Source organism: Mauremys reevesii, linkage group 2 (genome assembly GCF_016161935.1).
Source record: "Mauremys reevesii isolate NIE-2019 linkage group 2, ASM1616193v1, whole genome shotgun sequence".
NCBI lineage: Eukaryota > Metazoa > Chordata > Testudines > Geoemydidae > Mauremys > Mauremys reevesii.
The window spans coordinates 245,141,270-245,154,182 of NC_052624.1; the positions used below are offsets into that span (position 1 = coordinate 245,141,270).

A 12,913-nucleotide genomic window follows, 5' to 3' on the forward strand; every position below is an offset into this window, starting at 1 on the left:
TCTGCTCCTACTCAAAGTTCCCATTTATGCATCCCGGGATCACATTAGTTCTTTTAGCCACAGTGTCACACTTGGAGCTCATGTTCAGCTGACTATCCACCACAACCACTAAATCTTTTTCAGTCACTGCTTTTTACGATACAGTATGGGGTACATTCTTTGTTCCCCCATGTACATATTTACATTTAGCTATATTAAAACATCTACTGTATGCATGTACAGTTTACCAAGCAATCTTTTAAACAGTACTTTTAATTAGAATGTAACTTGACAATGAACACTTGTTGCAGCCACAATACTGTGAGCGGACAATTTTAGCCCGGTTTCTAAATTGCTCAATTTAATACGAATTTTGAAAAGTGACCTGAAAAAGTGCAAATATGGACTTATTCCCTTTTGCTGTATTAATGCATGAGAAGGATATGAAAGGTTTGTTTTAATATTTCCTGCTTGTTTCTTACATTATAGATTCAGATATTTTCTATCTGAGAAACTAGAGAAGAGTGGTCTTTAATCTCACAAAAAACATAGCTGAGGAATTGAGAGGAATGAATTTTTAGTTCCACTACTTTGAACTGTTTTTGTTGCCATCTACTTAATATCTGGCATTCCCCCCACCCTCCTTCAGTTATTGTGGGGGAGAGTTTTCTATACACATTAAAACCTCCAACCTCTGTTCCAGTAAAACCAGGGGAATCTAGATTTGACATTTTTGGAATTTCTAAGGCAGAAAGATCCATTATACCTAAGCTTCTAGGCTTTAATACGTCATAAGTGGGGGAGGGGGATGCAAAATAATTATTTTTAGTTATATATAATTCAGAATAAAATTAATGTGATCAAGACCTGTGTGAAATATTACCTTTTTGCATACAATTTAATTCCTGGACCTGTGTGAGGCGGTATGAAGTGCACTTCTTGAAGTGCCATTTACAACAAGGGATCGTGTGAGATATCTCCACCAGTGATCATGTTTGATTATATAGATGGTTTTCCATAGCCTCAGTTCGAATCAATAGCAGGGGTGGGGGAAAGGGAGGTGAGGTGGAAAAGTCAAACACTGGCCTCCCTAAATACAAAGCACAGTATGGAATATAAAAACAACCAAATTCAGGAACTGACATGAAAGAACACGTGTCTTTTTTTCAGTCTTACAATCTATAAGCCAGTGAATCAAATGCTCAAGATTCTAGTTGGGAAGCCTTTCCTTATTTTATTCTAGATCTGAAAACAGACCTCACAGATTTGTATTTTCACATTCTTGTAAAACTGTCAAGTAATACTTGAAGTGCAGATATAGTGAAAAAAATTGAGTGAAAATGACACCCCCTTCAGCAGACCTATGCTCCTATGTAGTACAAGGCATAGGATTTTGACTAAACCATTTTTATCAGTGGAGTGTAGAACTGTTCTCACTTCTGCATTATCAATAGAAGTAGCTTAGTTCTGATTGTGGAATATTTAAAAATAGGAATGAGAAGGCTGCATAAATGCTGGGTTTTAGTTCTTCAGCACATTTTCCCTAGCACTTAAGGCTTTGGGGCCACTGATGGTAGCAGAAGCCAGGCTCCTTAATTGTTACTGCACACCAGCCCCTGCTGAGTATATATGCTGCTTTTCAGAAAATACCAGTCAGTTCGTTCTTGACTTTAATCAGCAATGAGCATACCACTCTCCTGCAAACCTCAACACTTAATCAGATCCCAAATATACCTTGTTATCTTTCACCTCTGCCTTAATGACAAGTACCTGAGACCTACCTGTTCCAAATCATTAGCATAGTGGTGATCTTGGCATGCCACACTGCTGCCTGAGCCTAGCTCAGTGAGGTTGGCATTTGTTCTACTGGTCCAGCACTTTCCTTGCCAATGAGTTATTTCCTGTACTTCAGGAATTGCATCTAAGAAGGAAGACTGCTCAGCAGCTTCTGACCCTGTCAGAACAGCATCAAAGAGAGGACAATGATTGTGGTGGATTCTGAAGCAGAGGAAACAACAGTGTGCTGCATTGCCAGATATATTTGCAGACTAATAAAACACCAGCCCAGTGTCTCAAAAGATACAAATTCAATGTTATAGTTTAAGCCATCCAAGAATGCTTAGTGCCACCACGCCTGCATCAATACAGACCGGATCCAACTCAAGACGACTTTCAGTTTGAGTTTGAGATTGAGTTTGTTCAATCTGGATGCACTGCCCCCATCTCTTTCATACCTGGGAATAGAGAATTTATCTAAGCAGGTAGATAATGTAAAAATACATTATCTACCTGTAGATAGTGTAAAAATACTGGAGAACTAGGCTTCCAGCTACCTTTTCCTAGTACACTAATGCAGCTCGTCAGCATCCTTTCCCAATGATTTTCCTCTATGCCAGATGAATTGAGTATTGCAATGTACTTTTCTAAAGACTCTATCTAGGACTTGTATGATGTGTTTGAAAGTAACTGAACCATGGTAGAATATGACTGTAGCTAACCTAGAAAGCCATAATGTAACACCCAAGAAAGCCCTGACACGTTAAGAAAGCCATGATAGGTACATATTTTTCATGGCAACATTTCTTTGTTAAATAATGCTCTTCTGGCATTTCCACCACTGAAGGTTGTAGGGGATCAGTGCTTACTACTGCATCCAAGACAATAATTATAAATTATGGGTGACCTGCAGAAGGTTTAAATTTTGCTCCTTAATAGTGTATGAAGATGACCTTTATGGATTTTTGCCATAGAAAAGTCAGGAATATCAAGTTGGGTCTTTCCTAAGGATTTCATTGATGTCCCTGGCTCTGAGTTTATATGGTAAAGGGGAAGAGGTCTAAATATTTATCAGAGCCATCTTTTCTTTTCACTGTTCATTAGTCACTGGAGTTAAACATGGTAAAAAAATGGGTTTTAAACAGTCTAACCAAAATATCTTCCCCGGTACATTAGTTAGTTTTATTTCTTACCGTGTACAATTACTGAAAAAAAACTTGTCAGTAAAATATATAATGAACTACAGTCCTGGAGATGGAGAAGCCATTTTATATAGATAGCTGCATAGAACTACACACTTCAAAGAAACAGCAAATATGTTGTGAGATTTATATATTTTTACTTCCAGATGCCTGTTAGTGTGCAGCATAAAGGTTCTAAAACTTCAAAAATGCAGGAACTTGGTTGAAAGAATTAGCAACTTTTTCCATTAGTTGAGATACTGGGTTTTGTAAGAGCTGGAAGAATTGTGGACTTTAAAATAAGTTAAAAGTAGTGTACAGAAATCTTACCAAAAGCTTTTTCCAGATGAAATTCATTATATTTTGTATTTGTCACTGCAATGACAGATTTCCTGTCTGGAATTTTTTTCTAACTCAGAGATTAGACAAAATTATGTTCACTTTATTTTGACAACTCTCTGGAGTAGTAGTTTTGATATTGATTTTAAGTGCTATTTCAAAATAAAAACTGGCAGGAGGACTCAAAACCAGCTTTCTACGAAACTACTTTCAACTAGAAATTTAAATGTGAGGCAAGAGTAGGTAACATTTTTAAACGCAACTCAGGAGCCTAAGTCACTTTTGAAAGTTTTACTGTATCTCTTAATTTCTCATCTCACAGGTCTCTCCATGTACAGGCAGAGCAATGCCTTTTCCATCTTTAAAGCAGAAGTATTGAAAGCCATTTTCCTAGCCTTTGAAAAAAAGATGGGACTACTCACAAGGAACAATTCAAAAACAGTTACCATTTAAATTCTTTATTTAAAAAAAAATACAAGAGATGATAATGCTGCTTGCTTTTCTTCTTCTATTCCTAACATTAGTACACAAAATACATTTCTGAATGATAGAAAAAATTGCAGTAGCAATAAAGCGGCCAGAAGTTTTCCAGCATTTGGTTTTAAAATTTGGTAAAAATAATTAAGCTTTTCCTATAGCAAATTGTTTAATGTATTACAGGTCTCATGTGAAGTTTTATGCAAGCTTGTGTTCCTGTAAGTAGGTAACATTCAACAAATCCCCATCATAAGCAAACTTTATTTTGATCTTAAAATCCAAACTGATTTCAAGTCACTATTACTTTCATGGTGTCCCAGATAAGATTAGTAAGGGGAAAAAATGCACTGTATTGCATGCTTGTATGATATATGAATGTTTTTGATTAATCAGCCCCTCCTCTTTCAATTCAAAAGGCAGGCTGTTTCATCTACTATGCCTTTTTTACTGCCAAAAACTGCTCTCTTTCTTATTGACAGTTCTGGCTCTTCATCTGCTCCACACAAGAACTGCTTTAACCTTTCCCCATTGATATGCAGTGGCACACACTAACCCTCATATCCATATCATACAAAACCCCAGAAATTCATTGGCCAAGGAGTAAGAAAGCCTAAACTTCTCTCTCTTCTACAGTACAAGAATGCTGGCAAACCCTCATGGAACCCATATGAACAGTGCTTTACATGATGAAGGATCCATTACATGGCATCAGCAGAACTAACAGTTATTACAAAAACTCAGACCTGTTTTAAAATACAGTAATAACCCACAACTCTGTATAGTTTAGAGCTATCAGTAAGAGTGCCACTATCACGACTGAGATTTTTTACCTTATTACCTTACACTACTTACAATGAATTAAAAACTGTATTGATATTTACTGTTTGAATTGTATGAAGGTCGTTACAATAGGGAACTCATGCATTAAAATTATACTGTGGGGGACTCTGACAGTCAGAGAAATACAGGGTAGACTTTTAAGCATCTAAATTCTATTAGTTCAGTTTTGTAAATCTCCCACTCAATTTAAACAGTCATGTTATGATCTTGCTATGTCTTATAACGCAAAATATATCACAAATAGAGGGAACCTAACTTATTTTCTGAACCACAAAAGAAACAAGAAGCAACCTCACTTTCTATTCCTCGTTTCAATTTTAAAAGTAGCAGCATACTACTTAGAAAAGCATTCTAAACATCTAGATTTAAGCCAAGGTCTTTGTCATTCCTATAGGAAAAGGTCAGTAAATAACTGGATGTAACTGGGTAGGTGCCACTGACATGCTGCTCAGATGTTAGTAAATCTGTACAGCATGGTCACTGAACTAGCTTGCATTTAAGACTATTGTTGTAACTACCAACTTATTCCTACTAGTTTCAAGAATGTGGATATGGGACACTAAAAAACACATATCCTACTTTCACTCCCCACTGTTGACAATATACTATGCTGAGATAGAACAGAAAATCCCACCAAATTTTGAACACAGATTTCAGAGGAACGGTTCTCAACCCAGCCGTGTGCTAAAAAAAATTCAAAATTTGCCGCTATGGTCTGGCAGGGGGAGGGGCTGGCTGAGGGAAAGACCGTGTCTGGCAGCCTACAGGAGCGCTCCTACCAGCAGGGGTCTGGTGAGTGCCGCAAGGGGGCAGAAGAGTGGGTCTCTGAGCAGGTTTGTGAGGGGGTCGCGTGCTTGAAACTAGGAGTTTGCAGGGGTCTGCAGCACCCCCAGGTTTTAGGTGGGCTCTGCTCCTGGACCCGTACCTCGAGCCTGGCCAACGACCTGCACCAGGCGCTCCGCTCCTAGCCAGGCGCCAGGTGCCCCGGCTATCTGGCCCCATGTGGCAGGGTCCGGCTGCCGGCCCCACAACAGGTCCTGGTGTCCAGCTGCTGGGCCTCGCGCCCAAGGTTGCGATCCTGGTCCCGCTCGGTGGAAGGCACTGGGCATACGGGACTGTGGGAAATTTGGGGGGAGGAGGGGAGGCACTGTGGTTCTCAACCTGCGGCCCACAATGATAAATAAGTTGAGAACCAGTTTTAGAGCCAAAAGTGACCAACACGTGCAAAGAGCAGTGTATACTGAATATCCATTTTTCACCCCTTGCATGAATGATGGTCAGCATGATTCTGACCAAGGGTTCGATGAATAAGTGTACACAAATAAATTTTAAACAGGTAATCCACATAGCTGTAAATCCTTTTATTTTTATTTTTTTTTAAAAAGTTGCACAGTCAGCTAACATGAACAAGAAACTAATTTTATGAGAATAACTTGAGATGCCTGCAACCACGTGAAACTGAACAAGACTAAACAGTTTACACATAAGAAATTCACTCATGTTTACAGTTTACCTATTCTAAATAGATATAGGGTTGACTATAGCCCCAAAGATATTTACTAATGAAGGTGGCACTGAAATTGTTCTCTTTGACTAGTCTGTACAACCAAGTCAACCAGCAGTTTTACATTTTCAAATGATGCAAAGAGTCATGGAACCATGGAATGAAAGCAGAACTAAAAAAAACCCAAATGCATTACAACTCCATGTTTGCATGTCTTAATATCAAGATATGCACCTTACAAGACAACGGACAATCCATTAGGATTACTGAGCCCTCCATCTGCCATAAAAATAAAAAGCATAATACACTTCTAAGATGTCTTCTAAAAAACCTTACAGATGTCAATTTGAACCAATGCAAAATAACTAAACATGACACTATTTACAACTTCCTCTATGGAAACTGTTTCTTCTGCATCTTCCAGTAACAAAAAATTGTAAATAAGAATCCATCTTACTGCATCAATACTGTGATGTCTAGAATTTTTAATCTGAGAAACATTTTCTCTCTTTAAAGCAAGCTTAGCTTAACTTTGCGTGGGCCAATTGGTCTATCATTTAGCTCATTAATAGCAGCCATTGCTTCCTCATAATTTGTCATAGCAACAATGGCATCACCTGAAGGTAATCCGTGTTCATTACACTGTATAGAAACAGATTCTGGAATGACACCATAGCCATAGAAAAAATCCAAAATTTCATTAGGGGTGGCTCTGAATGGCAAGTTCTTTAATCTAATAGGAGTTACACGATCAGAACCACCACTGAAATTTGTATCAGACATAAATCTTCCCTCAGAAAAGCCTCCCATGTTATTGTTTCCATAATCCATCCTACCAAAAGATTCACTATCACCACCAAAATCCATAAAAGGTGGAGGACCTCGAAAATCCTCAGTAGGTCGTCTAACATCAGGAGGATGCCTAAAGCTGCCAGGAGAACCAAATGAGTGCATAGGTAGTCCTTGTGGTTGTCCAGGTGGTGAACCAGCTGGACGGGAATGCTCACCTCTATCATATGCCTGTGAATGAACCTGCATTTTTCCACTTGGTGCTGATGGTGGAACATTTAAACCGAACTCCTGCATCTGTTCTTCAGATATAAGTCTTAATAGTACCTCTGTTCCCAAGAACCTTCGACGATTTAAACTTTCTGCTTTCATTGCCTGCTCTTCAGATTTAAATTTTACCAATGCTTCTCCCAACCCAACTCCTTTGTCATCATAAAGCAAGTAGACATCATCTTCATCAATAGCAAACCCTGCAAAGAACTTTTGTACTTCAACTTTTGTCACATCAAATGGAAAGTTTCTTATATATATGCACATCTTTGGGCCAGAATGCCCCTCCCGATAACTTTTTTCTGATATCGGCCTGGACAAGCTGTCTCTTTCTTGTGAGCTCTTCCTCTCATTTGACTCAATTAGTTTCAACATAGATTTTCTAGAAATAGGAAAAATGTAAACAGGACGATTGAAAAGAGACATCCTGTGATATTCCAGAGCAATATCAAAATCTTTCTGATTCTTCAACATCAAAAACGCATCTCTTGTCCTCCTTTGATGCTTGTCCAGTAAAAACTTGATTTGGTTGTTAGACACATCCAGCTTTCCAAAGAAAGTTCTCAGATCTTTCTTCTCAAGATAGGTAGGTAGATTTCTTAAGTGTAAGTAAAATTCCTGGCCACGAGGTGAACGAGAGCGCGTTCTTTGTCTCCTTGGAGGAGATCTTGAATGAGAATGTTTTCTTGAATGAGTATAGTTTGAACTTCTTGCTGGAGAACGCTCTTTGCTTAAGTAACGAGCAATCTCATTCTTCATGTCTATCCTGCCACCATGTTCAATCCACTGTTCTTCAGTAGCTAGACTTATTTCTATAAATCTTGGACCCATGTATTGTCTATGACGTTTAAGTCCTTCTAAGGCACCATGAGGTGTAGCAAATTTTACCAAACCATCACCATTATTTAGGCCATTGCGACGTTTTATAAAGATCACTCCCTCTACTCGTAATCCAGAAAAGAAAGCACGTACTTCATCTTCTGTTGCAGAGTATGGTATGCCATGTAGAAATAAATAAACATCATCTGAACTCAGTGACTCCTTTCTTGACTGGTTATAGTTTGATTTAGGTATACCTGGATCACCATGTCTTGTGCCATTGGTATGAAAGCCAGACTCTGGGTGATTTGATGGAACATAACCAGATTTATTTATTCCTTTTGTAATAGCTGCAACTAAGTTTGAAAGGTTCCCAACACTTGATGCACCAGAATTACTACCACCTGTTCGTCTAGACCCAGATACTGGTTCTCTTCCCCCACGATCAAATCTTTTCCGGCTCATTTCTATTGTATTTTGCATTTCAGTCTTGCTGCTGAGAAAGAGCTCTATGGGGGAGTCTTTGATAAGCTCTCCTGAACAGCTCATGGCACGTCGTGCATCTTCATCTGTTGCAAATATAATAAAAGCCTCCCCAGTTTCTCCTCCAATAATATGCACTCCTCCATCAGGAATATTCAATCCCAAGAAGAAACGGCGAATATCTGCAGGACCCGCAACAACAGGAAGCCCCTGTAAACGGATGACTACAGCCATTCTGAGCTCAACCCACAGCAAAAATCACCTGCAGACAAAAAGGTACACATGATAGCAAGTCTTTAGTACTCATCTATTACAGTATCTTAATATATAAGCTAGAGCCTTTTTAAGGAAGGTCCCTGCCTCAATCAATCAAGATTTATGAAATCAAAAACTCTCAAATTCAAATCAATCAGTGACCCTATTTTAATCTTAAAGTTGATTAAGTAGTCAGAATAATTAGCTACTCCACCTGGATGTATGCACACAACTGTCAATATTCCCTATCTTAAGGGCAACAAAATCCACGTAAGTCACTCTTCTCACCATCCACGATAAGTAAGGAATGTCTCAAGTCCTTCATGGCATGGTTGCTACCTGCCAGAAATCTCTACCTGATACTAAGGACCAAAATCTTCTGTTTTAGTGTTAACAGGACACTTTCCATCATAGCACTGTGAAGTCTAGGTAGAAGATTACAGACAAAAAGGATAACTACTTCACTGAGAAGTAAAGTAATTCATCGACAATGATGAATTTAGACTTTCAGACAAGCTGGTCTACCAACTGACCAGTTCTGCTCACCAATTGGTACGTTTATTCAGCGTTCAACAACGTTGCCTCTTTCAGGTAGTCAGGATGCTAACTGCAGCAGCCACATGCACTCAGGAGAGTACGTCCTAATTCCCAGTCATAAGTATGTGAGAAAAGGCCATGCGTGATCTTTGACAATATTCAGTGATAAGCATTAAGCCTTAGGCAGCTTACCTGTTTTTGCTTGGAAGACCTGATAAATTCTGTAAAATCAACTTAACTGTGGAAAGAAAATGAAACATAATTAATGGCTGATATTTGAATTTTGGTTTACATATTGTGCCACGTTACTGTGGCATGTCCATATCAATGGATAACATTAACAGCCAAGCACTGTAATGAAACCACAATTTTGAGTACTATGGAGAATTCCTTCCTTGTTCCAAGAGAAATATAAGTGAGACATACTGTATTTCGGCACACTGCTATGCATTGCATCTCTGGCTGTGAATCCGTTTTAGATGTAGGAAAGGAAATTCAAATGTTAAGAGTGACGTCTGCAAATGATGTAAACATGCTGAGATTAACTGGTCATCAATTGTGCCACACTGAACTGTTGAAATGCAACCGAACTGCCAATAAGGTAGAGGGAAAACCCTCTGTTACTTCAGTCCTTGAAAGGTGTATAAATCCAGCTCAAGATTACATGTCCAATTCTTCTGAAATCCACCTGCTTTTGACGTGCACGACAAAACATGCTAATCACCACCAGTCCAATATTGCACTGAAGATAGACAATCACATGAAAGAGCAAAAATTCCAAACAGATTTCAATGAGTACCGGTACATGAATTTACAAACAAATCTCATTTGCAAGGTTTTCCACCCGCAACTGCTTGTTGCATTCCAAACACGCAACCAAGAACCACTGAATGTGCTCTGATAAGCTACAGGATTATATAGCACAGCTATATTACAGAAACAAGGCAAACCCATGCACTGAATTACTACCAAATTATTATTCTTTTTTTTTTAAACAAGCTGCTACTGACAAGTAGTTAAGAATGCTACCACATTATACAGAAAACCCTAGTTTATCACAAATATAAGATATCATACTGACTACCATAAATTTTTCAGATTTCTGATCCACTTACATCTACTCATCACAAAAGCTGATCACACTTCACCTGTATTAGCACAAAAAAAGCCCAAATTTTGGTATCTGAAAGACCTTAATTTACTTCTAAACTGTCGGAATACTTCCTTTCTATAGACAAGTCTGTAAGCTAGAAAGACTGAATGTTTGATAATTGCACTTGTAGATAAACAGCTCCTCACAGCTGTATATGCTATCTTCTCAATAGATGAAACAGCAATGCCAAGGTGCAAGGAAAGAATTCAATGGGAGAAAGAATTCTCTGAAAGGGCCTTCGTTTCTTGAAAAGTCAAATCCATTTGCCCACTAATTCATGTAGCATTCTGATGTAGTCTTTCAGCAGTTTTCTAGCACCTTTCTGTGTTCCTATGACCAAAAATCATTTGCCAATATTTTGTCGTCAACCCAGAACCAGGTATGCTCAGTACTCCTGTGATGACAACTGTCAAGTTTCTCCATCATACACCATGGACACAATAAACAACTTCTCCTGCCTAAACCAGACAAGTTAATTTAAGATCGCCACATAAAATAAAATCAACATTAAGCTATTCCACAGATAGAAATGCAAGTTAAACTAATAAATTTTTGCTATCTGTTCATCCAAACAATCAAGAGATGGTAACAAATGTAGACAAGTCATTAGATGGCTTAAATGAATAACGCAAGGAGGTGAAATGTAGTTTAAAAAAAGTTTTTTTTAAACACACGTTAAGTCCAAATCAGCAGTAGAATAAGGCCTTCACAGAACAAATGTTTAGATAAATGGATAAGGCTTTTGGGAAAGCACTACGTACTCACCAATTCAAAGCACAAAGGCTTCATTAAATAATATTTTCAAAAAAACATCAATAAGAAGTACACAAGACTAGGACTATACTTTCAGTTCACCACCTAGCAAAACCTTATACCATACTCACTTTCACTACCAATCAAAAAGAATCAAACATTCCGAAAACTAGGTCTCCTTAGTTATCACTGTATAATTTCCCATATCCAGATCCCATGCAATCAAATTCATGGCCTGGGAAGGCCAACTGAAGAAAATCCAGCATAAGCCACAGGATGGCATTAACTGAAACAAATAAACTAAAGTGGGTGAACAATGTTTATGAATTTTATTAGAACAAAACTGGCAAGTCGGTAAGCGATTCCCTATCTCAGCTGCTGGCAAAAAATGGATTTAACAGTCAAAGCAAGACGTTTATCAACTGGGAGATTTAGTTTCACTGGAGCAACATCTGAGTGAAGTCTGCAGACCGGCCCGTTGCACGGACGGCTTCGGCGAGGCGCTGCTATTTAGGAGAAGCCAGCAGGTGTCGAGCCTGAGCCAGCGAGCGGTCCCACAAACTCAAGACCTCAGTCCCCACACTCCGCAGCCCGATTAGGGCCACTGCCGACGCATCACAAGCCTAGAAAGCAAAGCACCTTCCGCCTCCAAACGGGGCACGACCCGGGCGCCTCCAGCACCAGCCCGCACGTTCGCCGGTATCCTCCATCCAGAGGCCAACGGGGCCCGGGAGGGGTCGCTCCCCCCATGCCAGGTGCGCCCCAGTGCCGCCAGAGGCCGTCTGTGATCCGATCCTGCGGAGAACAAGCCCGGCCTCCCCGCGACACCGGGGCGGGAGGGAACAGGACGGGGGTGGGGGGCGCGGATATCCAGGACGACTATCCAGAGCGGCCGATAGGCCTCCATATGCGACAGCATCACAGGGACCAGGCCGGGCCTCCAGCGGAGCCCGCCTAAGCAGCTGGAGAAACCGGCAGCGCGTCGGCGGCCCCGTGGCCATCTCCCAGCGCAGACCCTCCGCCCCGGGGATAGGCGCCCGGCCAGCGGCCAAGAGCACTGCCCGGGGGAAGCGGAACTCCCCAAGCCCGCTTCCCTCGCCCCACCCACCGTACACACCGCTGCCCGCTACACGAGGGAGAGGCTCCCCGCAGAGCGCCTCGCTCCGCGTCCCCGCAGCTCCGGAGAAGCAGCAACAAGATGGCGTCCTCCCTCTCTTTCCCCTTTCCCAACTGACCGGGCCCACACGCATGCGCGCCCCCTACGCTACAGTTCAGCCTACACTACACATGCGCGACCCTGCAGCCTCTTCCCGCCCGAGTGATTTACGCCAGGCTTATCTTTACGCATGTGCAAACTCGACTTCCTATGGCAGAGTGTCACTGCGACCTCTCCTTGTAACCGGAACCAGTGTATATCTGTGCCTGACCTTCCCACTGTCATCACTGCGTCTCACTGCGCATGTGCCAGTTCATAGGCGGCCGGCGCATCGGAGCTCAGTACGCATGCGTCTATCCTTTTCCTGGCTGCCGTTCCTTTCCCCTTTCACCGTGTTTAGGTCACAACTGCGCATGCCTAGCATGTCCTAGGCTGCTCCACGTTTCGTTTGCCATCGTCTGTGTGGGCAGCGTGTATGTGCTAGGCGGGAGCTCCTGCCTCACAGTGGGCAAAGGACCTGTCTAATTCAGATTGAGGGTGCAGAGTCGGGGGCTCCCTGACCTTCAGTCTCATGGTCTGTTTTGGCATCTCCTTAGTACAGT

At 40.9% G+C, this 12,913-nt stretch overlaps 1 protein-coding gene across 6 annotated transcripts; it reads right to left on the minus strand.

The window, feature by feature from the left end:
* Positions 1-5,938: 5,938 nt before the first annotated feature.
* Positions 5,939-12,671, minus strand: RBM12B (RNA binding motif protein 12B). 6 transcript variants are annotated; one of them, XM_039527868.1, is made up of 3 exons: positions 12,583-12,671; positions 9,442-9,487; positions 5,939-8,719 (listed from the first exon to the last, which is right to left on the minus strand). In XM_039527868.1, exon 3 carries the CDS (start codon positions 8,689-8,691, stop codon positions 6,607-6,609), a length of 2,085 nt encoding a protein of 694 aa, XP_039383802.1. In that variant the 5' UTR covers positions 8,692-8,719; positions 9,442-9,487; positions 12,583-12,671; the 3' UTR covers positions 5,939-6,606. The 6 variants fall into 6 exon arrangements, with proteins under 6 accessions (XP_039383802.1, XP_039383799.1, XP_039383801.1 ...); XM_039527865.1 differs by lacking the exon at positions 12,583-12,671 and adding an exon at positions 12,273-12,519; XM_039527867.1 differs by lacking the exon at positions 12,583-12,671 and adding an exon at positions 12,264-12,519.
* Between the last annotated feature and the right edge of the window lie 242 nt (positions 12,672-12,913).

What these genes read in the sequence shown, in the direction of transcription:
- RBM12B (XM_039527868.1), bottom strand. Translation starts at nt 8,691, where the DNA reads ATGGCTGTAGTCATCCGTTTACAGGGGCTTCCTGTTGTTGCGGGTCCT.